This window comes from Dendrobates tinctorius, unplaced genomic scaffold (genome assembly GCF_039654945.1).
Source record: "Dendrobates tinctorius isolate UK_male_01 unplaced genomic scaffold, ASM3965494v1 ptg000315l, whole genome shotgun sequence".
NCBI lineage: Eukaryota > Metazoa > Chordata > Amphibia > Anura > Dendrobatidae > Dendrobates > Dendrobates tinctorius.
Window position 1 is genome coordinate 2,715,048 of NW_027361982.1, and position 26,257 is coordinate 2,741,304.

Consider the following 26,257-nt stretch of genomic DNA (forward strand, 5'->3'; position numbering starts at 1 on the left):
CCCCGCTGTTCTGGTCTCCTCAGTGTATTTGATCCTCCGCAGTGCTTGGCACAGGGACATCATTAACTTTACCTATATAATTGTCCACTTGGACTGATAGTAAGTGATTTGTTTGTACCCTGTTGTCTGGCGCTGGCCCACTTTATGGGGGTGCTCAGGGCATATGATTATACACCAGTAAAAAGTATGAGAGGCTCAATGTGACCAGTGCCACCTAGTTTCCTACCCCTCTTATTTGACTGGTACTGTGGGCACACTGACTTGTACTGAGGAAAAGAGAGAAAGAACAGAGAGAAAAAGAAAACAGAGAGAGAAAGAAAGAACAGAGAGAGAAAGAAAGAGGGGAAAGAAAGAAGAGAGAGAGAAAGAAAGAGGGGAAAGAAAGAAATAACAGAGAAAGAAAGAAAGAAGAAGGAAAGAAACAGAGAGAGAAAGAAAGATTCTATAAAGATACTACAGCAGCCCGGCTCCCACTGTAGTGCCCACCTGAGCCTCCCGATGCAGGACATATCATGATCCGCTCACATGGCCGGCATCCCGAGTCCACGGCGATCCTGCTGTCTGCGCTGTTGGGGGAGGATACGGAGATGGATCTGAAGCATTCCCTGAAGTGCCTCCATGGTTCCGTCACAATCTCCTCCCGAAATTACCTCATTTCCAGTCAGCTTATAGCACGTCACTTCCGGTGGAACGTCACGTGCGAATTTTAAAGTGCTCCTCGGGGCTCCGCCGTGTACTCCTGTGTCCGCAGGAAAAGTAAGCTCCCAGCCGGGGAAGTGGGGCAGAATCTTTCTCAAAATCGGGACTGTCCCGTTGGGAGGTATGAATGCTCCCCACCATACGCCTTGTACACGTATGGCTCCGCATACATCATACACACACGGTTCTGCTTTTTATGCCTCATACACACACGGCTCCGTTCTGTACACCTTGCACACACACGGCTCCACTCAGTACACACATGGCTCCACTCCGTAAACCTCGTACACATGCGGCTCTGCTCCGTACACCTTGTTCACACGTGGCCACGCTCTGAAAACCTTGTACACAAATGGCTCCACTCCGTAAACCTTGTACACATGCGGCTTAGCTTCATACACCTTGTACACACGCGGTTCCGCTCCATACACCACACACGCGACTCTGCTCCCTACACCTCGTACACGTGCGGCTCCACTCTGTAAACCTCGCACACGCGCTGCTCCGCTCCGTATACCTCGCACACGCGCTGCTCTGCTCCGTACACCTCGCACATGCGCTGCTCCGCTCCGTACACCTCGCACACGCGCTGCTCCGCACACACGGCTCCACTCCGTGTACACAGACGGCTCTGCTCCGTACACATGCAGCTCTGCTCCTTACACCTCGCACACACACAGCTCTGCACACCCCACACACTCGCGGCTCTGATCCGTACACCTCGTACACACACACGGCTCTGCTCTGTGTACACACACAACTCCACTCCGTACACATCTCTGCTCCGTACACATCGTACACACACAGCTCCACTCCGTACACATCTCTACAACGTACACCTCGTACACGTGTAGCTCTGCTCCGTTCACCTCCCACACACGCGGCTCTGCTCCATACACCTTGTACACACACACGGCTCCGCTCCGTACACCTTGTACACACACACGGCTCCGCTCCTTACACCTCGTACACACGCGGCTCCGCTCTGTACACCTCGTACACACGCGGCTCCGCTCCGTACACCTCACACACTCGAGGCTCTGCTCCGTACACCTCGTACACACACACGGCTCCACTCCGTACACGTGCAGCTCTGCTCCGTGCACCTCGGTCCTCGTACACACGCGGCTCTGCTCCTTACACCTCGTACACATGCGGCTCTGCTCCTTATACCTTGTACACACGCGGCTCTGCTCCTTACACCTCGTACACACGCGGCTCTGCTCCTTACACCTCGTACACACGCGGCTCTGCTCCTTACACCTCGTACACACGCGGCTCTGCTCCTTACACCTCGTACACACGGCTCCGCTTCGTACACCTCGCACACACAGCTCCGCTCCGTACACCTCACACACTCGCGGCTCTGCTCCGTACACCTCGTACACACACACACAGCTCCACTCGGTAAACATCTCTGCTCCGTACACCTTGTACACACAGCTCCACTCCGTACACCTCACACACTCGCGGCTCTGCTCCGTACACCTCGTACACACACACACAGCTCCACTCCGTACACATCTCTGCTCCGTACACCTTGTACACACACACAGCTCCACTCCGTACACATCTCTGCTTCGTACACCTCGTACACTTGCAGCTCTGCTCCGTACACCTCACACACTCACGGCTCTGCCACATCCACCCTGTAAACCCCCCTGACCCCACAAATAACTTCCCTCATCCAGAATGATGACAGCCAGCACAGACAGCAGAGTCCTGCAAAAAAACAAGGGCTGATGCGCACAGGACCTGTGATGAGGTCATAGGAGGGGAGAAGTCAGGGTCACATGATATCCGGATTGAAGGAGCTACAGATAAGGAGAGGAGCGACTACAGGACCTGTGATGAGGTCAAAGGAGGGGAGGAGTCAGGGGTCACATGATCAGGGGGCCCCTGACTCCTTCCTTCCTGTGATCTCATCAATTACAGCTTCTTGCACACTGCAGCACCAGCGTGCAGAGGCTGAATTGTAGGTGCTGCGGGTAGAGGAGCGCATAATGCCGCCCCCTGCTGCCTGCCTCTTCAGCACCTGGCTCAACTTGGCTCATTATAGCTGCGGCCCTGAATATAGGTGCATTTTTGCATTTATATTTCAGCCGCAAGCAGACCCGGACTGACCCACGGGAGAGCAGGAGAATCCTCTGGTGGGCCCCTGTGCAGGAGTATCTCACCATCCTCTTATATGAGCAGTACTTGGCACTATATACTTGATTCACTATGTACAGACAAAGGCGACATCTCCTTTATTCCACAATCAACCTATCTGATTGCTATAGAAATTTGTGAATGTAGCTGAAAAGTGGGGCCCTGGAGTTGATGTTACTGGTGAGCCCTTGGCATCCCAGTCCGACACTGGCCACAACCCTAAGCACAGTTTCATAGAGATCTACGAAGCTGATAATTTGGGTCATTAGACCCTTGGTTATTACACTTGTGTGGGATTGAAGTTTCATTAATTGGAACTTTTGAGAAATGTCTTAAGCTTTATTGTCATCTTCTATCTTCAGGAGCGCACCGCTCCCCTGCCTGCCGACTTACTACTTGCTTGGTGGCGGCGTGCTCCTGATGATTGGCAGTTTGCTGACGACTGTAGATGTGACTTACCGAACAGAAATTGATAATACTTTCTAATTTTATTTTTTTTCCATCCAGGATGTCCCAATATCGTCAAAAGCTCGTCCTGGAGTACAAAGAATACCAACTGCAAATCTGGATTAATGACTCCTGTCCCCTGGGTGATTGTCCATCATACGGACACCCCGACCTGCCAGACAAAGGACTCCTGCACCGCACAAGTGAGAAGCATTCAAGACCACCACACTCGTAACAGAAAGTATTGTGATATCGGCTACAAGTTAGTATTGAACTTTGTCTTAGGGTGTACATGGCTTAGAAACCTTTACCATCTTCATATGTGGGTTAGTGGGACGGCCTGTCCTTGGTAAGTGTGATCCGTGTGTGGTGCATCTGGAAGCAGCCCCACCAATAGTCTGACACCCAATAACCACAATTTTGTGGCAGCATTATATAGATACGGTATATCACTAGATGATGTTATGTAGTCACTGTGTTGGTTATTTGTACTACGGACACCATACAGGGAAAGTGACAATGGGAGATATCACACGTGGATGGCTCCAGGATATTTCCAGATTAATAGAGATGATTATTACAAAGTGCAGAATTCTTTCCTGTTATTTCACAGCTTTATAATTGGAAATGATAGCACCATATTTGAAGGTCGCGGCTGGACAAAACTCGGGGCTCATGCCCAAGGCTTCAACTCTAAGTCCATTGGCATCTCTTTTATTGGAAACTTTCTCAGTAAGTAGAGAAATGGATTACATGATGGAAGTGGACATTAAAACGCTTATTATTAAGACTGATTGGAGAGGGTCTGACTGCTGAGATCTAAGTGACTCTGACATGACAGCCAATATAGAAATGTATTGGGCGGTGATGGCGCAGGAGGGATTCTAGGCCACATGTATACTGCAAAGTTTCCCAAAAAGGTTTACTTAAGTAGTTTTAGAGATCCTCATCAGTTCTATACTAGACTGTGAGCTCTCAGGATGGGTTCACACGTAGACTATTTCGTGCAGAGATTACGTGCAAATTTCAAAACTGTTTCTGCACTAAAAACTGAGTTTTTTTGTTGCCGAAAATGCAACGAGACAACTGAGAAAAGCGATTTAACCCACAGGTTTCAGGATCCCTGTTGAAATGACGGAGTAAAAATAGCACCAAAATGGTTATTTTCTGAAGAAGACATAAACATATTCAAAATCACAAAAAAAACTATTTCTGCGCAGTCAAAAAAGCAGGAAATAGATGTGATTAAGATAAAACACATCCACATGCTGTCTTGAATAGGATGAAATAAATATGCACTACCCAAAAAAACTCGTAATTTGGATTGTGGCCGCACTACTCGTACACCATCCGGCAGTACCTGTCTTTTTGTGTAATGTACCTGACATCTTTCTTCCTCTCCTCTTGTAACCAGACCATCTCCCATCTTCGGACGCCTTGAAAGCAGCCAAAAGTCTCATTCATTGTGGAGTCACCCTAAAGAAGATCAAACCCAACTACACCCTGAAGGGTCATCGCGACGTCCTCGGCACAACGTGCCCTGGGAACGCTTTATATAAAAACCTCCAGCAATGGGGCCGGTTCTTGGCTAAGAAGGAATCGCTGCCATAGTGCTGTACACTGCAATGTAGGAGAATAAATCCACGCACCGCACAAATGAGTCTGCTTTTATTTCACCACAAATGGCCGAAAGATCAGAAAATACATAAATACTAAACTGTAGATCTATACATTCAGAATGAGCCCGTTATGTACTGTAGCTTCTCGACATTGGGGGTCAGGCGTTCTCAGCAGAGTCCCCACATTTAATAATAAACATTACAGAGGATTCTTCTCCTATGGATTAATCTTAACCAGATAAAAAATATGTTTTATAATAAATAAATGTCCTCATCCCACGGCTCAGTCCTGGATAACTGGTCCCTATTAATCTTGGGCCACCATGCTTCTGTCTCTGGAGAAACAATACTGAACACCTCCTCAGCCTTGCGGATTGACGAGCTTGCGCCTAATGGTGCCCATATGCATTAGATAAAGGTTTCCAAAATGGCCAGTTTCGACCATAACAATCGGTGGCTGTTTCAGATGGTACTTTTGACCAACGACCAAGTCGAATTTTTGTTCTGATTCATAACACCGGTTGGACTTGTCTGATTTTTGAGATGTACTATGGCTACTTCGACCAATTTTGATCTGATGTGTATACGGACCTTCCCTCCCTCTTTGCTGTGGGTTAATACAGCAGTACTGGGCACTATGGTGAGCTCTGGAGGACTCTCGGCAACTGTGGCTGACTCTAGGTGGGCTGTTACTGATTCTGGGGGGTATTATACTTGACCTTGAGTAAACTGCGTCTGCCTTGCAGAGAGCTTTGATTCTGTGGACACTGTGACTAATTCTGTGGGCTCCGTCTTACTCTGTGGACACTAGCTGACACTGAGTGACCTGTATCTGACTCTCAGGGTATTGTCGTTGACTATTGATGAGCTGTGGCTGGTTCTTGGGACACAGTGGCTGACTCTATGGACTGTAGCTGACTCTATGGGCATCGGGCTTGACCTTGGGTGTGCTCTAGCTAACTATTTTCATCTGGCTTGTCTTTGGGTGGGTTGTACCTGACTCTATGGGCATCGGGCTTGTCTTTGGGTGGGTTGTAGCTGACTCTATGGGCATTGGGCTTGACTATGGGCATCGGGCTTGTCTTTGGGTGGCCTGTAGCTGACTATGGGCATTGGGCTTGTCTTTGGGTGAGTTGTAGCTGATTGTTGGGACAGTGGCTAACTATGGTTGGGCTGTAGCTGACTCTGTGGGCATCAGGCTTGTCTTTGTGTGGGCTGTAGCTGACTGTGGGCATCGGGCTAATCTTTAGGTGGGCTATAGCTAACTGTGGGCATCGGGCTTGTCTTTGGGTGGACTCTAGCTATTTGCTTCGGGCTTCGCTTTGGGTGGGCTGTAGCTGACTATGGAAATCGGGCTTGTCTTTGGGTGGGCTGTAGCTGACTTTGTGGGCATTGGGCTTGTCTTTGGGTGGGCTGTGACTGACTCTATTGACATCGGACCTGGCTTCGGGTGAGCTGTAGCTGACTAGGTGAACTACAGATGAATCTGGTGAACCCTGGCTGATCCTTCGGACACTGTGGATCACACTAGAGCGATTTATTCAGGGGTGATGGATTCTGTAGACACTATAGTTGATTCCATGTGGGCTGTGGCTGACTCTTGGGGCGCTGTGCTTGACTTTGGGTGAGTTGTAGCTTACTTTATGAGCTATAGTTAAATCCCTATCAGGTTTACTAACTGTCCCAAACCACCACTCTAACATTATATCTGCCAATTTCTGTATTCTAATATGGTCTTAAAAATTATCTTATGGCAACCGCAGCTCAGCATATGTAAGTAAATCAGGACTAGTCTGGCAGGGTGCAGCTTCCCTTTCAGTTCTTCTAATCACATTACTCTGGGTGTCATTGATATCCTCCAACCCATGCACTATCACAGTAGGAATCTTGGAAATTTCTTGCATTCGTGCTGACCCTGATGTTGGGGGAAGGCCGAGATCACATTCTTCATTATAGGAAGGGGCTGAAGTCTGGGCTATGTGTGGCCCGTCATGGTCCCCCCTGCATATCTGTATGGACCATGTGCACTGGGCACAGTCATGGGGGACAGATCAGGGTCTTCCCCAAACTGTTCCCACAAAGTAGAAGCTACAATTTTTCACAATGTCTTGTGCTGAAGGTTAAGATTTCCCATCACTGAAGCTGAGGGTCCAAGGCCACCCCCCTGATAACAGCCCCTAGCATTATCCCCCTCCACCATTTTTACAGCGGGCACAATGCAGTCAGGGGGGAACGTCCTCCTGGAGTCACAAAACCCAGACTCCTCCATCAGACGCCATAAAGAGAAGTGCCATCTGTCACTGCACAGAACACGTCTCCTCCAGAGTCCAGTGATGGCAGCTTTACACTACTCCATCTGACTCTCGACATTGTGCTTTGTGATGTACGGCTGCATGCAGATGCTCAGTCATGAAGCTCATGACATTTACACAGGTGGCTCCTATTACAGGATAGCACTGGTATCATTTTGTCACAGATCAATAAGGGCAGGTGGCATGGCGAGGTGTCTGAAGTTATACCCCAGGAGCAATAGGACCGAATGTTATACATTGGGGATAATGAGGCTGAAACAGAAACCTGAACTCAATGACTGAGACATGTGTCCAATAGTTTTTTCTTTAGGCCGGGGTCAGACTTGTGAGAAACACATGAAATACATGCAGCCGCGCACTCCGGTCCTGAGTGCCGGATGTTAAGATGCGAGACTCGTGCGAGTTTCTCACAAGTCTGACCCCGGCCATATCGTGCATATCTACTTTTGGGAAAGCTAAGTGACAACTAGTATGGCCGCCATTACAGTTCCTGCAAGGTTTAGGTGCCGTGCTGCACACGTGTTGTTGTGATTGCTGTGCATGGAAGCTGATCCTGTGCAATCATGGAGGGGACGCAGTGATAGTAATGGTCAGGATGGAGAAAATCTCTGATATTAGCTGTTTTACCTCTTAGGTGCCCAGGTTATAGACGCCGTTATAGGTGGTTAGCAAAGGGAGACTATCGACGTCATGCGACCTGTGAAGGCTTATCATGGCAGCGTCGGCATGAAAAGGTTCTCGAGTCAGCCATCACCATATCACTATTATATATAGATACTATGTCTTCAAAAGCATCATGTAAGAGGCTAACGTCCCCAGGGTGAAAAAAAAAGCTAAAAGTAACGTTCTTAAAGTTTATTTAAAAATCCCCCCCAGAAAATAAAAAAAGCTGGTTGTTTTGCTCTCCTCAAAAATGATTGCAATTTTGTACAGAAAAAGCATATGTACCCCAAAATGTTCCTACTGACAATGACAGGTGAGCCCACAAAAATCAAGTCCTCAAATAATGTATCCAAGAAAAAATAAAAAATGTTAATTTGAATGCAATAATAAAAAAAGGGGAAAAAAAAAATCGTCCGGTCCCAAAGGAAAGTATTATTATTATGTTCTTTAACAACTGTGGGTTCCTCTGGTATCTCCTGACTTCTAAGGTAGCTGTGGGTTTAGGAAGGCATCCACTCACCGCTCTGGGGCAGGGCCAGATTTCCCAATCCTGACATCAGGTTATAAATACAGAAGCAGCAGAGACATTTCTCAATCTACACAAGGAGTCGTCAGCAGCTCCCCGGTCATATGTGCCCTGACACCATGATCCGTCTGCTCCTGACTCTGTCCCTATCCTGCGTTGTTACACACGGTAAGTTTCTGTGCAATTACAATGCTGCAATAAGGTGATTGATGTCGTAGGAAGATGGATCTTGTGCAGTCTAGACAGGTCCACCAGTGTCTAAACAGGTCCACCAAGGTCTTCTCTGCTGTTATCTTGATTGTATCTGCCATTAGGTTGCTGGTCTTCCTCTTTGCTTTATTCCTTCAATTCTTCTGACCATGATGTCCTCCTCCAGTGATTGCTCACTTCATATGATGAGTCCACAGTGGACACGTCGTAGCTTAGTGATCCTTGCTTCTAGTGACATGTCTGAATTGATTTCTTCTAGTGAATGGAAAAAGTAAGTGTCCAGCAAGGACTAGCCGCCTGTCCAAGAACCAATGCAGAACACATCACGTCAGCTCATTAGCTGGAAATTGGGATCCAACCGTGCATAGATTTTCTCCAGGATTAGTAGATTCCCAAGTGCATAGTAAATAGTCGATGCAGCAAAGGAACTGTCAATAAAACGTCCATGCTGCAATAAAACTTCAGACCAGGCGCTGCTGATCATCCAACACGTTCCAGGGATTAAACTTTAATCCCCATTGATTGCAGAAATCCCAGCGGTGACTAAGGTTCTGTTGTTAAGTTTTTACTATAACACGTTTTATTGGAAATTCCTTTTTTGCTGCACCCTCCGATTATCCATGCTTTGTCACCGGCTGCTGCGCTCCCCCATCCATCTGCTTAGAGGGACAGGAAAAAGGATTTCATGTGCAAAAAAAGATCAGTTGCATTAATAATGAAAATGGAAAAAAGAGTTGGGCTCCATTAATTATTACGGGGTCTCTCTGGGGTCCATTGTGTGTCTATTTTCCAGAATAGCAAACAAAAAAAAAAAGTCAAGTGTGCAGAGAACTTTCTTTTGTTCTAAAAACTGGCGCAAAAGGGACCTGATAATCTTTGGGGTCCCTCTACTTCCGTCTGCTTCACTGACGCATGTGGAGACCTTTGTGCATGAATTATGTTTTTTGTCCTTTAAACCAAACATAAAAAGGAACGTACATAAAACTGAAGTCAGCCTTACTGTCATTACATCAGTGAAGGAACTCAGGGAGTGTGAAGGCTCAGGATTGGGGGAAGCAAAATACTTGCCTTGTCCTGGCACTGGCCTTAGGTCAAGCTCATGTCTTGCCATCTTTGGCATCAGGGATGGGGTAAAACTATCATCAGAAGCGGGAGCATCAATACTTGAAGAAAAGCACCTCTTTAGGATATTTGTCCATAGTAAAGTATTTAGTTATTTTTGGGTAGTTTCCTTACGAACTTAATGTAACTGGATTTAGCGGTGCCCATTTACTGCAAACGTCAATGCGTCTCCATCTTCCTTTTCGTCAAGGTTGTCCAACTATTGTAACAAGAGCACAATGGGGAGGGAAGAACCCAACCTGCCGATCCTATCTGAGGACCCCTGTGCCTAATGTGATCATCCACCACACGGAAGGGGCTTTCTGTAACTCCAGGACGACGTGCAGCGCCCAAGTCAGGAACATACAAAACTATCACATGAAGTCCAGAGGCTGGTGCGACATTGGCTACAAGTAAGAGGCAAAACCACTGGCCTGAAGGTCAAAAATGGCCAAAGGGAATAAAACTGTTTCATCACCTTTAATAGCCAAATGCTCATTTGCAATGGGATAAAGAGTGATGCCGGACGCCCCCCACCCCGACCTTCATTCACCTTTGATAGCGGGTTATCTCCCCTGAAAAAAAAAGATCAGTCATGGAAATTTAACTCGACAAATCCTTCTTTACCCAACATCATCTACTAAGAGAAAGTAGGGTGACCCCTGCACACCAGGCATAGGAGAATTTTAGGCAGGTCTAGTAAATTTGGCAAATTTGTCTAATTGATGAATAAACAGGAAATAATTATGTTCCCGCTCTACGTACTATGGACAGATACAACCTTGCCGAGACATCCAGTTAGGTCCATATATATTTGGACAGAGACATTTTTCTAATTTTGGTTCTAGACATTACCACAATGAATTTTAAACAAAACAATTCAGATGCAGTTTAAGCTTTCATTTGAGGGTATCCACATTAAAATTGGATGACGGGTTTAGGAGTTTCAGCTCCTTATCATGTGCCACCCTGTTTTTAAAGGGACCAAAAGTAATTGGACAGATTAAATAATTGTAAATAAAATGTTCATTTCTAGTACTTGGTTGAAAACCCTTTGTTGGCAATGACTGCCTGAAGTCTTGAACTCGTGGACATCACCAGACGCTGTGTTTCCAAATTTTTGATGCTCTGCCAGGCCTTCACTGCGGTGGTTTTCAGTTGCTGTTTGTTTGTGGGCCTTTCTGTCTGAAGTTTAGTCTTTAACAAGTGAAATGCATGCTCAATTGGGTTGAGATCAGGTGACTGACTTGGCCATTCAAGAATATTCCACTTCTTTGCTTTAATAAACTCCTGGGTTGCTTTGGCTTTATGTTTTGGGTCATTGTCCATCTGTAGTATGAAACAATGACCAATCAGTTTGGCTGCATTTGGCTGGATCTGAGCACACAGTATGGCTCTGAATACCTCAGAATTCATTCGGCTGCTTCTGTCCTGTGTCACATCATCAATAAACACTAGTGACCCAGTGCCACTGGCAGCCATGCATGCCCAAGCCATCACACTGCCTCCGCTGTGTTTTACAGATGATGTGGTATGCTTTGGATCATGAGCTGTACCACGCCTTCACCATACTTTTCTCTTTCCATCATTCTGGTAGAGGTTGATCTTGGTTTCATCTGTCCAAAGAATGTTCTTCCAGAACTGTGTTGGCTTTTTTAGATTTTTTTTAGCAAAGTCCAGTCTAGCCTTTTTATTCTTGATGCTTATGAGTGGCTTGCACCGTGCAGTGAACCCTCTGTATTTACTTTCATGCAGACTTCTCTTTATGGTAGATTTGGATATTGATACGCCTAACTCCTGGAGAGTGTTGTTCACTTGGTTGGCTGTTGTGAAGGGGTTTCTCTTCACCATGGAGATTATTCTGCGATCATCCACCACTGTTGTCTTCCGTGGGCGCCCAGGTCTTTTTGCATTGATGAGTTCACCAGTGCTTTCTTTCTTTCTCAGGATGTACCAAACTGTAGATTTTGCCACTCCTAATGTTGTAGCAATTTTTCGGATGGTTTTTTTTCTGTTTTTGCAGCTTAAGGATGGCTTGTTTCACCTGCATGGAGAGCTCTTTTGACCGCATGTTTCCTTCACAGCAAAACCTTCCAAATGCACCACACCTCAAATCAACTCCAGGCCTTTTATCTGCTTAATTGAGAATGACATAACAAAGGGATTGCCCACACCTGTGCATGAAATAGCCTTGGAGTCAATTGTCCAATTACTTTTGGTCCCTTTAAAAACAGGGTGGCACATGTTAAGGAGCTGAAACTCCTAAACCCTTCATCCAATTTTAATGTGGATACCCTCAAATGAAAGCTGAAAGTCTGAACTTCAACTGCATCTGAATTTTGTTTAAAATTCATTGTGGTAATGTCTAGAACCAAAATTAGAAAAATGTTGTCTCTGTCCAAATATATATGGACCTAACTGTATATGTATATATATATATATATATCACCGATAGACAATTATTTATCGGAGGATCCACTGACACGCAAATCTCTGCCAGGGATCATCATTAGAATTAGCACATTTGCTGTTCCTGTAGGGCTAGGTCTCGGCCGTTCTATTAACATCAATGGATGTAAGTTACATGCGACTTAATTCTGTATGGAAATTTTCTGCTGCATGTGAATGGAATGAAGTATGGGACGTGGTCATACGTGAATGAACCTTAAAGAGTTTTTCCAGGACACATATTAGTGGCCTATCCATAGGATGCGAGACTGGTTGGGTTGGACATGTGGCACCTACACCAATCTCCTGATGCAGCTCCGGCTGGATGCACACAACATGGTGTAACGGCTGTTCTCGGGTACCGCCTGTTAGTGCAAATTCATTTTAATGTGAGATTAGCAGCTCTATCGACCACAGCCAAAACACACTGTGCGGAGCTGAGACTGAGATAGAAGCAAAACATGGAAACTTCTCTATAAAATGATTTTTAACCCCTTTTTATGCGCCGTACATGTAAAGCGCATGTCGTGTCTCTCCCTTTCGTATGGGCTCCAGCACTGAGCCCACATCTTTCCCATGTTTTGAACAGCTGACATGTGCCCCTAACAGCCACGGGTAGAATCGTGAGCCACCCGCGGCTGTTAACCTGTTAAAAGTCGCTGTCAATCTCTGACCGCAGCATTTAATGTGATCATGCTGCAAGCACATCACTAATCCCGCCCATCGGCGCCCATGTCACATGACCGAGGGTCTCCGATGGTTAGGCATGACAATCCAGGGTCTACAGCACACCCCTGTGATTGTCATAGCAAGTCAAAATAATTCTGCTACACAGATCATTGCCTGTGTGTAGCAGAGGCGATCAGAAGATCGCAGCTTCTAATCTCCCATGAATACTATTAAAGCAAGTGAAAAGTAAAAAAAAAAGTTTAAAAATATAAAAAAAAAATAAAAATAAAAGTTCAAATCACCCCCCCCTATTCGCACCATTCAAAATAAAACAATTAAAACCCCCCCACATATTTGGTATCACAAAGTTCAGAATCACCCGCTCTATCAACATATCAAAGGAATTAATCCGATCAGTAAACGGCTTAGCAAAAAAAGTCAAAACGCCAAAGTTACTTTTTTTGGTCGCCGCAACATTGCATTAAAATGCAATAGCGGCGATCAAAACATCGTATCTGCACTAAAATGGTATCATTAAAAATGTCAGCTCGGCGCGCAAAAAAAATAAACCCTCACCCAACCCCAGATCACGAAAAATGGAGACGTTACAGGTTTTTTTTTAGCAAACTTTTGATTTTTTTTTCACCACTTAAATAAAAAAGAACCTAGACATGTTTGGTGTCTATGAACTCGTAATGACCTGTAGAATCATAATAGCAGGTCAATTTTAGCATTTGGTGAATATGGTAAAAAAAATCTAAAAAACATTTGTAGAATTGCACTTTTTTGCAATTTCAGCGCACTTGGAATTTTTTCCCGATTTCCAGTACAAGATATGGTAAAACGAATGATGTCGTTCAAAAGTACAACTCGTCCTGCAAAAAACAAACCCTCACACACCCATAGTGACTGAAAAATAAAAAAGTTATGGCTCTGGGAAGAAGGGGAGCAAAAAACAGAAATGCAAAAACGAAAAAGGGTTGCGGCGTGAAGGGGTTAAAAATTGCAGATAAAATCTAATGATGATTTCCACCTCTCTCCATGCAGTTTTCTTATTGGAGAGGATGGCCTCGTGTACGAGGGCCGAGGATGGACGACACTCGGAGCACATGCCACATCCTACAACCCCATCTCCACAGGCATCAGCGTCATAGGATCCTTCACCGGTAAGTGGTGAGATATTCTCTGCATGTGATGGTATTGGGCAACAGTTTCTCAGTTCTTTTCTCTTTTGCTCAGGTTCATTCTTGTTTTTTCAGACCGTGCTCCCAACTCTGCGGCTCTTAACGCAACAAGGAGCCTCATCGCTTGTGGGGTCTCCAAAAATTTCATCAAGGGGAGTTATGCACTGAAGGGACATCGCAATGTGATGAGCACAAGCTGCCCAGGGAACAGCCTGTACCGGGTGATTCAGGGCTGGCCGCACTTCAAGGCCTGAGGTCGACATTCCCACTGATCCAACATCTACAAATCAAAGACGTCATAAAGCATGAAGAAGAGGCCACAGCTGAGAACATCCTCAGGTGGTGACGCCGTGACGCTTCCCCAATCATTGTCTGATTATAGACATATTTATCGCATATCATTTGCCATTTTTTCCTGGTACATATTCTGTTTGTATTTTCTGTATTATACATGAGGCATGCAGCTTCAATGCAATGGTTTGATTAACCAGATGCAAAAATTGGTCTACGCCTTTCTCCAAAAAAAGTCTCAATCTGAAAAACCTGGAAGATTCAATGAATGGATTGCTTCAATGGCAAGAGAGCAACTTAAGGGCCTGTTCACACATAGCATTTTTGCTGTTTTTTTTTCCCCATGCAGAAAGCAGCGATTTACAGTGTTTTTTACCCACTTAGTTGAATGCATAAAAAAAGCGCATCAATAATATGCGTAATGCAGGCAGCACTTTTCCTGCCATCACTCTTCGTTTTTCATGAAGAAAAAAAACCCACTCTAAAAAAGCACTGTGTGAACATACCCTTAAGAATTCTGAAGGTTTCTTATTTTCTAACAGATTATTTAGAAATATATCAGCGATCGTCAATACTCTAGTCCTTTGTTAGAGTTGCAGGGTGAAGGCTGCAACACGCCGGCACGGATCCTATATGGTGCTTGGGCAGGAGCCATACAGACTCCATGTGCGTTCCAGGGTCGTCTTCCTGCATAAACCCATTAATCTTCTTTCTCCCTTGGTAATACGATCTCTATCCAGCACAAGGATCAGGCCATACTGGTTAAGTACCTCTGCATGTATGGAATAGTGTAAGGGGTGTACATAGAAATTCATGGACCTGAATTGCCCCCTTTTTGCCAAAGAACCCATTGGGTTCCCCACGATTGCTTTGCAGGGCTCAAAGAGGGTGATAAAGAAAACCCCCATAGCTAACCGCTTAGATACCACAGTCACTGGTCACCTTGGCATCTATACAGTATAACTGCTGTGATTGGAGCCATCTCTAATGTCAGCACTTACCGACAAGTGTCTGCTGTGTAAAACAGCTGGCACCCGCCAGGTATACAATGGGGGCTTTAGGGTACGCTCACATAGCAAATAAAAATAAAATTTTGTCCCATTCTCATCCAGAAAAGTGGGATGATTTTTTTCTCACTTGTCATCCGTGTACAATCTGTTTTTTAACTCAGCAGTGATTAATCTTTGAATGGACAAGTTACAGTTTCCGACGCTACAGAATTGAAATGTGCTATAAAAATTGGATGCCATTCTGATGGTCCGTATACTGAGGGTCCGCATACTGACGGTCCGTACACTGATGGTCCACGTACTGATTGTCCGTGTACTTAGGGTCCACACACTGATGGGTCTGTATATTGATGGTCCGCACACTGAGGATCTACGTACTGATGGTCCGTATACTGAGGGTCTACAAACATACTGATGGTCCGTACACTAATGGTCCGCGTAATGAGGGTCCACACACTGATGGGTATGTATACTGATGGTACGCACACTGATGGTCCGTGTTCCGAAGGTCCACACAGTGATGGTCCTACAACTGAGGGTCCACGTTCTGCGGGACTGCACAATGATTGTCTATACTGCATGCGATTTTTCTTCTCACAGCCATGAGATTTTGGAGTGAAATCGCAGCACGCTGAATACAGATGAGAAGACATACACAGATCTGCACGGCTTCATTGAATAACATTGGTCCGAGCACATCACCTTTCTTTCTCGCATTGCACTCATCCGATTTATATGCCAATGTGAGCAAACCCCAATACAATTCCGACTGGTGGAGTTTAGCAAAAAGATTTGCAGGATGCCGTATACGAAAGAGCAAGTCAATAGACAAGAGCCCCATGAACTTCCTTTTACCTGCAGCTACCTCGCATCGCCAAGTGTGTGTCGCATCGTAATGATGTTGTGGGGACTACACCTGCTGATAACAGATGTTCACTTATATTTCTGTCTGCTTATTGGGGAAAACTAGGACACATTCTAACCCCACAAAAGGCATACACAATTAACCCCTTTGTGACTGTCGCTATATAAACCGGACACCGATCAAGTACTTACCGCATCCAGACACACAAGGCCTTATTTGCTGTAATAATCAAAAAATAAATAGGAAGTTTGCAATAAATCAATTCAATAAAAACAATACTAGTTGTTGAACACAAGTAATGGCAGGCACTGTACTGAATAAGGATCGTACCTCTGACGGTAGAGCCCCAATGGATTTGATGATAAGCGAACTCCGTGCAGTGCCTTCCCTCCCACTACTCCCCCCCTGGTGATGCCATAATTTAGGACGCCCCACTGACCAACGGAAAGAGAGAGGAAGGGGCGTCCGGCCACACCCTCGGGTTAAATTCAGGTGCTGGGGTGGGAGTCTTTCTATTTCCTCTCCGGCTGATATCTAGGAGCTTTTGTGCCAGGAATCCCCTGAAGCCATTGTCTGAGGAATTGATTGCGGCCCTGCAGCAGAGAGCAGCACAGGTGGGTGATCCATGTATTATACCCCCTTTATCTAAACTGGATGGGCACCCACCTGTGCCCTCTCCTGATCCCCCATTGCCGCAGGCCTCCCCTTTGTCTCCTGGGGCCCAATCCTCCCCTGGGCCCCAGGCTTCTCTGTCACCCCCTCATCCAGCTCCAGCACTGCCCTCGCAGCACACATCCATCCCTCCATGCCCCGACCTCACCTGTCTCTTCCGCTGGCCTTCTTCCCCCTGCGACGTCCTCTTCTCAGCAGCCACCCGGCTTATCTGGGGCTGCTCCTGCCTCCACTACAGCTGCTCCGGCCTCCTCCCCTGCAGTCTCGGCGAGACCTGGCAGGCGCTCTGAACGCACATCGCACCCACCGGAGCGTCTCCATGTCGGTGGTGGCGACGCCCCTGGTCACCGATGCCCCCGGTCTGCTGCTGTTCTGGGCCCTGTCCTGGCCACTCACGCTGCCTCAAGTAGGCCGCAGGCCCGGACTCCATTGTTAGGCTCCGGGCGTGTATCCAAGCCCGTTGCCACGCCCACTTCCTCCACCAACGGTCCACTCACCACCCACCCCTTGTCTAGCGCAGAGAGGTGGGTGGAGTCGGTCAGAAGCTCTGCCCATTTCCACCCAGCGTCACCACAAAGGCCCTACCTGCAGTATGCCCACCTCTACTGTTTTAATAGGTGCCAGTCATCAGAGCCGGCTGCAGGCTCCGCCCACCCAGCGTCACCACTGCTCCAGTGGCCGGCCCAGCACAGCCCCCACCACTACAATACCGAGGCCAGGGCAGCAGCTTCCAGAGGGAAGGCAGCGAAGCACTGAGCGCAGATTAACCCTTTCCAGTAGCAGTAACGTCCCACTACCAAGCCTGGACTCCCACGTCTCCCCTACGGGCGCAGCATTGCCGCAGTGCGGAACGTCGGGAGTTTGGGTGGAAATAGCCATGGTGCTGCCGAGCGTGCTGTCCGGTCCAACCCGACCGTTCAGGACGCTCTGCAGCAAAACCTATGTGTAGCACAAAACAAACACAGCACACTACCAACCCCCCCAATGTCACAAACACCTTCGTCGCACACTATTCCATTGGCGGTCAGATCACCATCCCCCTCAAGGTGCACATCACTGCCAGTGAACGCCTATAGTGATAGCAATAATAACTCCACACCACTTATTCTCGAACCTACCAACAACCTGCATGCATCCAACCATCACGGACGTAGTCACATACGTCACAGATCCTCCACACCCTCCTCAGTGGATTCCCACCACCACCATTCTCGCTGTCCCTCTGTTTGTCGCTGTTCCCATTACAGGCGAAGGCGTAGCTCCAACAAGAGCCGCCACAGGTCATGCTCCTCCAGATGGAGGTCACCATCTGAACGGTCCGATGCGTCCGAGGGGCACCGCAGCAGGCGTTCTTGGACAACCAGCAGAAGACGTCGCACAAAATCTCCACCCCACACCAGTAGCCTGAGGTGCATCGATGAACATCTTGTGACCTCCAGCCAGACCGTCATTCAGGAGGGAGCGCTGTCACGAGCTCACGACAGCCATCGGCTGCGACGTGCTCCATCATCATTATCAATCCGAGAAGATCCATCTGTATTTCTGGAGGGAGCGCTGCCACGAGCTCACGACAGCCATCGGCTGCGACGTGCTCCATCGTCGTCATCAATCCAAGAAGATCCATCTGTACCCATCATGGCCCAACATCATCAAAGTTCTATCACCGAAGCAGGTTTTCAGCAGCAAATTTCCGGGCAATATCGGGCCGCCAGCCGGGAGCAGGATATCGCCAGGGTACCTCCTTCAACTGGAGACACGCGATCGGCGACAGACAGTGGTGAGTCACGTATAAACAACACGCATAACAAAATACACAACACAGAAGAGAGCGATCTGGCATCTGCCATCAGGGCATTAGTCATCCACTTGAATCAGCCCGGAGGTCAACCCATCACCGGGGGCATACCTCAATCAGCTAGTCTACACAAAGATGCCTTTTTCTGCGGAATTAGTCAGCTAGGTACACACATAAACCTAGAGAAGAAAGAGAAGATCTGGAATAATGACTATGTAGACATATGGTCACTCTTATCTGCGGACCAACAGTCAGTGGATAAGGAAAGGAGGTCTGGCGAATGGTCATACGATAGAAATAGAGGTAAAATAGCACATACAATGAACGACTGGCTGCAGGCCTTCGCAGTCCTCGGCTGCAAAATGGGTCAAAAACATCCTGAACGCTGCTCTGAGTTATTCATATACCAGGATTTAATATATAACTCCTATAAGTCTCATGGTGGTGTTGCTTGGAAGCGCTATGACGAGGAGTTCCGCAGGAGGCTAGCCCTGCAACCTGATCTAGGATGGGGTGTAAAAGCGACAGATGTTTGGCTACGACTAATGCTTACACAAAAAAAAAACCCTTTTCATCAACGGCCACTAGTTTCTCAGCAGCCACAGGCCAGAACTCAGTGGTCGTACGGAGACCAGGGGCCTGCTTGTTATACAATAATGGAAACTGTTGCTTCCAGGCAGCATGCAGATATAGACACGACTGCTTATCCTGCGGTGCCGGACACCCTGCAGCAAGGTGTACACGCCTCGCAGGTGGAACTTCTACAAAGCAACACCCCGGTCAACGTAGCCACAATGGGCCCCTGGCTAAGCCTTTATCCCAATAAAGAAGCTGCTCAGCAATTATACGATGGTTTTAAGTACGGTTTCTTCATCCCCTTTAAATTTAACCGAACACCAAAATCAGCAAAAAATCTAAAATCAGCTCGGGAGTTTCCGGAGATTTTACAGCAAAAAATCATAAAAGAGGTAGAACTAGGCAGGATGGCGGGCCCTTTTCAATCATTAAAAATTTCAGAATCTCGCCTTTAGGTATTGTGCCAAAAAAAGAACCAGGTAAATATCGGCTAACACATCACCTTTCCTACCCAATAGGCGATTCGGTCAATGACGCAATACCCCCAGAAGACTCGTCGGTAACCTACGCTTCGTTTGACAGAGCAGTTGAGCTTGTGCGCGCGGCGGGGCCCGAAGCCCTGCTGGTAAAAACCGACATAGAGTCAGCTTTCCGTCTTTTACCGGTGCACCCTGAATGCTTTCATTTGTTGGGTTGTAAGGTAGACCAGCTTTTTTATTTCGACATGTGCCTACCAATGGGCTGCTCCATTTCCTGTCACTATTTCGAGCTTTTCAGCACCTTTTTAGACTGGGTAGTGCGTCACGAAACAGGCAGCAATTCAACAATTCACTACCTCAATGATTTTTTGTTTGTCGGACCGAGGGAATCTAATCTCTGTTCTTTTCTTCTTCAAAAGTTTAAATTTATTTCTAGGCGTTTTGGTGTCCCACTATCGCCGGAGAAAACGCTCGGTCCGTGTAACATTCTCCCTTTCCTCGGTACGATGATTTTTCGTTTACCGGCGAATCAGAATCGCTCAATGAAAGCGGATTTGTCCACCTGGAAAACATTCATGGAATCCTACAATGGGCATACATGTGTCAAGTCTCAAGAAACGCTAAACAGCGCCCTTGGTCTACTGGTGGGCGCGGAACTCACAAATGGTTTTGTCGCAATCTACTGCAACCAATGGTGCAAAAGCAGATGGCCGGTCCCGTGGACCTCTGCCAACTGGGGCCGCAACCCCGTTTTGTGGGAGATATTTGCCATAGTTACATCAGTCGAACTATGGGGTGACAAACTAAAAAATGCTATTATCAGATTTCTAATCAAAAACCAAGGAAGTGCAAAATGCTTAAACTCTATGTTTTCCTCATCACCACCGATTCTTGCGCTGTTGCGCCGCCTTGCACTATTATGCCTTAGACACAACATCTGTTGCCGAGCCAGAGTGACGTCTACTGTGGATGATAAGATGGTTAACTCTCTGTTGTCTTCCGATTGGCAGGCCTTCAAAGTCTTCCTTCCAAGCGCAGAACCAACGGGCCTACTGTGTCCTTCTTCCCTCTGGGACACAGTGGCCAATCACTGATGCCCTTGATCCGAGCCTCAGTGACACCGGCTACCTGGCAGGTTTATGGTAAGGCATGGGAAGAGTGGTGCTCGCTAATTAAAGGGAGGCCAGTCGATACATGTGATCAGGCGAGATGCGACGTGGTGGTAGAACTCCTGAATCAGCTCAAGAGTAGAGGCGCGTCGGGCACATTAGCGCAGCGTCATCTATCGGGAATAGCCTTTTTCTTTCAGCTAGTGGGATGGGCCGATGTAACTAAATATTTTTTCATAAAGCAAGCCGTTAAAGGCTGGAGAAGGCTCCAACCTAGTCAGGAATGTCGTCGCCTCATTTCTTTAAGTCTGTTGCATGATAATATAACAATATCTAAAACGGTATGCAAGTCACAATACGAGTCAGCCCTAATATCTGCAGCGTTTGCAGTCGCATTTTTCGGGGCGCTGCGGATTAGTGAGCTAGTGCCGCATTCTAAAACAGCATCAATAGGCGGGTTAATATATGAGGATCTCACAATATGCAGCGACGCTCTGCGTATTAGAGTGCGGAAATCAAAATGTGACCCCACCGGTAGAGGGTCGTGGGTCCTGGTCAAGGCCCTAGACGGCCCTATATGCCCGATCAAAATAGTCAGACACTACGCAGCTATAAAGCATGAAAGTAGATTTTTCCTCTCACACACCGACAGGTCCCCACTTACTAAATATCAATTTCACACAATCTTTAAGAAATGTGTGCAAGCTGTCGGTGTAGACCCTAAAGAATACGGGACGCATTCTTTTAGAATCGGAGCGGCCACTGAAGCAGCTAGGGCCGATGTAGCAGAAGCTGAAGTACAGAGATTGGGACGTTGGAAATCCGCATGCTTTTCAAGATACATAAGACCATACCTGCTATAACACATCTTGTTTCTTACAGGAGGTCATAAGCCCGATGTTTGGGTATTGGGACATTCTTTTATTTATTGGGCGTGCAAAAGAGCCGAGATACGCCCTGGTGGAAAGAATTTTTACTTCCCACAACTTGAGGTCAACTGGAGAGGCATCAGAGGGCTCCAGTGGGATCAGATCTTCCCGGAGTTGGTTAAAATTTCTAAAATGGCAAAAGGGCCACTGATATTGGTGTTACATGCTGGTGGTAATGATTTGTGCAAAACAACAGGTGCGGAGCTCTTCACGACAATGAAAACTGACATAAAGCGGGTTGTTTGCTTTATACCAGATATGGTGGTGGTGTGGTCTGATATTATACTACGAACGGTCTGGCACGGAGCTAAAGACCCTAAAGCCATAGACAAGTCAAGGAGAAGGATAAATGCAAAGATGGCAACGTTTGTCAAAGAAAACTACGGCATCGTGGTTCACCACCACAACCTGGAAGAAGACATCTCATGCCTCCTGAGACCGGACATCGTTCATCTAACAGATATCGGGCTAGATATGTTTTTAACTAACTTGTAGGACGGGGTTGAACAGGCCTTAATGATGTTGTGTGGGGGTCGGAGTCCTGTGTAGGTCATACACATGATCCTCCGTGGCGGTTAGTGTAGAGGGGGGCAAGGTTCGTAACCTCTCATCAGCCGACGTGCCCAGCGGTCGCAGGCTTACAGCTTTGAGTCCGTTGCGAATTGTACTTTCCTCTCTCTGCTTATTAATAAACTGTGACCAACCTGTTCAACCCATCCATGCTTGTCGGTGTTTTATTAGGGGATTGGTGGGAGGCGGGAAGGCACTGTTTACGACACACAGGTCTCTGCAGTCTGGCAGGCACTGTACTGAATAAGGATTGTGCCTCTGACTGTAGAGCCCCCATGGATTTGATGATAAGCGAACTCCGTGCAGTGCCTCCCCTCCCACTACTCCCCCCCGGTGATGCTATAATTTAGGATGCCCCACTGACCAACGGAAAGAGAGAGGAAGGGGCGTCCGGCCACACCCTCAGGGGTTAAATTCAGGTGCTGGGGTGGGGGTATTTCTATTTCCTCTCCGGCTGATATCTAGGAGCTTTTGTCCCACCCTCCTTCCCTTATAGATTAGCAGATGTGCGGCGCAAATGTTGTTTAAAATTTCTAAGAAAAATTTTTTTTTATATATATTTGATTTTGTGCAAATTCATTATTCATGTTATCTTTTTATTCTGTCACAGTGGTTAGTGTAGAGGGGGGCAAGGTTCGTAACCTCTCATCAGCCGACGTGCCCAGCAGTCGCGGGCTTACAGCTTTGAGTCCGTTGCGAATTGTACTTGCCTCTCTCTGCTTATTAATAAACTGTGACCGACCTGTTCAACTCATCCATGTTTGTCGGTGTTTTGTTATTAGGGGACTGGTGGGAGGCGGGAAGGCACTGCTTACAACACACAGGTCTCTGCAGTCTGTAAGAAAACAGAAGAAGAGGTTTCTCCAAACTAAGCACAACAAGAGAAGGCCGTCAACGGCTGCCACCAGATTCCTGAGGAGAATGGTGGTCAAAAACTCTTGAGTGACTGCAAATAACCTTCAGCGAGATCTGGTGACAGCGCGTGCTGAGGGTTCAGTTTGCAAAGGAAGGCGCAGACTAAACGCTGAGAGTCTCCATGTCTGGTCTGACACAAAAGCAAGAGAAAACATGGCTCCAATAAGCTGAAAAACCATGTAACAAAACACAGAGGTTTAGGGATTCTACTAAGTGGAGCAAAGAAGCAAAACTGGACATTTTAGTTACAATTAAGAATCAGTTCAAAGGCGACAACTAGATTATTATACTGGATGTAGATCTTTCTTCTATTACACGGGATGGAGGCCTCTCCTATATAACACGGGAAGGAGGTCTCTCCTATATTACATGAGCTGGAGGCCTCTCCTACATTACAAGGGATGGAGGCCTCTCATATGATAAGTTGGAAAAGTTGGGCTTGCTTAGCTTAGAAAAAAGACGCCTCAGAGGAGATCTTTTACATGTATAAATATATGTGTGGTCAGTACAAAACAATGGGACGTAACTTATTCCTTCCAAAGACCATACTAAGTACCAGGGGGCACTCATTACGGGTGGCAGAAAGGCGATTCCAGCAGCTAAATAGGAAAAGATTCTTTACAGTTAGAGCAGTCAGAATGCCAACAAGAGGTAGTAATGGCCGACACTATACCAGCTTTTATACAATGGCCGGATGATTTCCTCAGTACAAGTAATATTGTGGGTTATAGTTAATTTAGTGACAAAATGAAAAATTGGTGGAGACAGGCTGGACTTGAATGGACCTAGGTCTTTTTTCAACCTATGTAACTATGTATAAAACTATAATTATGTATAAAAAAAGAATCATAAATTTTATTCACCCCCCTAGAACAGAATCATTAAAAATTTTAAACCACGCGCTCAAAAAACAAAACCTCACACAACTGCATCCACCAAAAAATAAAGACGTTACTGGTCTGAGAATATGCTGGCGATACATACAAATAATACAGAAATGTCACTAAATTCACGTATCAGAACTGACACAGACAAGTGCTGGATTCTAATGTGAAACCAGACTGCTCGACTGATGATTTCTCCAAGGTGCATCAACTCGATCTTTCATATATTAGAAATCAGGAGGAGATGAGTCGACGTGACGAGTCCTGTAACAGAATCTGACCACATTGTAATAATTACAATTACTAAAACAGAATTCTTTATTTTTTCTCTTCATTATCGTAACGGCCTCTCATCCTCCTCTGGCCACACAGGATCGAACATCCTGCTGTTGGTCAGACATCATGGACAATGTCAATGTTGACTTTCTCAGTTGAGTGCTGCATGCTTCACATGTACCTTTTTGTGCTTGATGAGGCTGGAGTTTTGATTAAAGGCTTTCCCGCATTGGTTACAGACATATGGTCTCTCTCCGGAGTGAGTTCTCTGATGTTCAATCAGGTTGGACCTCTGCGTGTAGCTCTTCTCGCAGGTGGTGCATGTGTACGGCCTCAGCCCTGTGTGTGCTCTCTGGTGTGCAATGAGGTTGGAGATCTGAGTGAACCGTCGGCCGCATTCGCTGCAGGAGAACGGTCGCTCCCCTCTGTGCGCCCTCAGATGTGTGATGAGGTGAGAACTGCGAGAGAACCTTTTCCCACACTCTGTGCATGCATAAGGACGCTCTCCTGTGTGTGCCCTCTGATGGGTCACAAGGTTGGATACAAGAGTAAAGCTTTTTTCACAGTCACTGCAGACATATGGCTTCTCTCCTGAGTGTGCCCTTTGATGTGCGATAAGGTTTGAGCTGTCGGTAAAAGTTTTCTCGCACTCGTTGCAAGCATATGGCCGCTCTCCAGTATGTGTCCTCTGGTGTTTTACAAGATTTGAGCTATCTGTAAAGCCTTTGCTGCAGTCCATGCAGATGTATGGCTTCTCCCCGGTGTGGATCCTATGGTGTGTAACCAGCGATGATCTTCGGGTGAAACTTTTCCCACAATCTGTACATGTAAACCTCTTTCCATTCCCTGGCTGTGCCTGATCATCCTCACACAGTGTAATGTTTGGGGACAGGGATTGCTCTTGGGTGAACTTTTCTCCATTTTTCACCTTGTGTCTCATTATTACTGGATGGAGATTCTTGACATTCGGGCGACTCAGGAACGCTTTTCCGCCTTGGTGAGTGTGAACATTGTGTCTTCCTACAGTGGACGTCAGTGGGATCCCTTGACATCATCTCCCATCATAAATGGAAGAATGGTAACAGGATCTCTGAAGCGGCTGCAAATCTGTGAAAACAGAAAACATTTTTTTTATTTTTTAAAATAATAAATTAAACTTCTTACATTATTCCAAAACCAAGTTCTGATGCTCATTTTCCACCATAGGCAGCAGTGGAAGAGGAGGCGGCAAATCAAGCATTCTCACCAGATTACAGCTACGCAATACAGAGCAAACTGCGGTGCTCTGAGCACTCATAACCACCCAAATCACCCGCCGTTTACCGGGAACACCCCACAAGACACGCCGTGTACCGGGAAAACTCCACAAAACCTGCCATACTGCATATACCAGGAACACCTCCACAAGACCCGCCATATACCGGGAACACCCCAGAAACACTCAGTATACCGGTAACACCCCACAAGACCCACTGTAGACCGGGAACACAGCGCAAGGCCCGCCTTAAACTGGGGACACCCCACAAGACATGCTGTATACTGGGAACACCTCACAAGACCATCCGTATACCGGGAACACCCCAAAAGACCCGCCGTATAATGGGGACACCCCACAAGACCCGCCATATACCGGGAACACCCCAAAAGACCTGCCGCTTCTGCTCCCCCAGGTCCTGCTGCACCTACCTGAGGGTAGATGCTAGTGTATGGGCTCCTTCCATGTGTGATGTCATTTCTGGGGGCGTGTCATACCGGGGGGCGTGTCCTGACAGCAAAGGCAGGAAGAGAAGACGCCATTACACATGTGTCTCTGCCGTCTGGTGCAGGGAGAGAAGCCTCCATTTGTCTCAGCTGCCT

At 46.8% G+C, this 26,257-nt stretch overlaps 2 protein-coding genes across 7 annotated transcripts in view; one reads left to right on the top strand and one right to left on the bottom strand.

Annotated features, from left to right (window-relative positions):
* LOC141073814 (peptidoglycan recognition protein 1-like) overlaps positions 1–15,456 on the top strand; it is a 37,821-nt gene extending 22,365 nt beyond the window's left edge. For 2 of the 5 annotated variants that reach the window (XM_073561260.1, XM_073561262.1), the window contains exons 3-7: positions 3,358–3,559; positions 3,911–4,029; positions 9,940–10,141; positions 13,893–14,011; positions 14,105–15,456. In XM_073561260.1, coding sequence (XP_073417361.1) covers positions 3,358–3,559; positions 3,911–4,029; positions 9,940–10,141; positions 13,893–14,011; positions 14,105–14,283 — 821 coding nt within the window. In that variant the 3' untranslated portion in view covers positions 14,284–15,456. Of the gene's footprint in view, positions 1–3,357; positions 3,560–3,910; positions 4,030–9,939; positions 10,142–13,892; positions 14,012–14,084 lie in introns of all 5 variants that reach the window. The other 3 variants (XM_073561264.1, XM_073561263.1, XM_073561261.1) reach the window with 2 other exon arrangements.
* Positions 15,457–24,068: 8,612 nt separating this feature from the next.
* The window catches only part of LOC141073815 (uncharacterized), a 29,794-nt gene continuing 27,605 nt past the window's right edge, over positions 24,069–26,257 (bottom strand). For both annotated transcript variants that reach the window (XM_073561265.1, XM_073561266.1), the window contains exon 2: positions 24,069–25,507. In XM_073561265.1, coding sequence (XP_073417366.1) covers positions 24,552–25,340 — 789 coding nt within the window. In that variant the 5' untranslated portion in view covers positions 25,341–25,507 and the 3' untranslated portion in view covers positions 24,069–24,551. The remainder of the gene's footprint in view (positions 25,508–26,257) is intronic.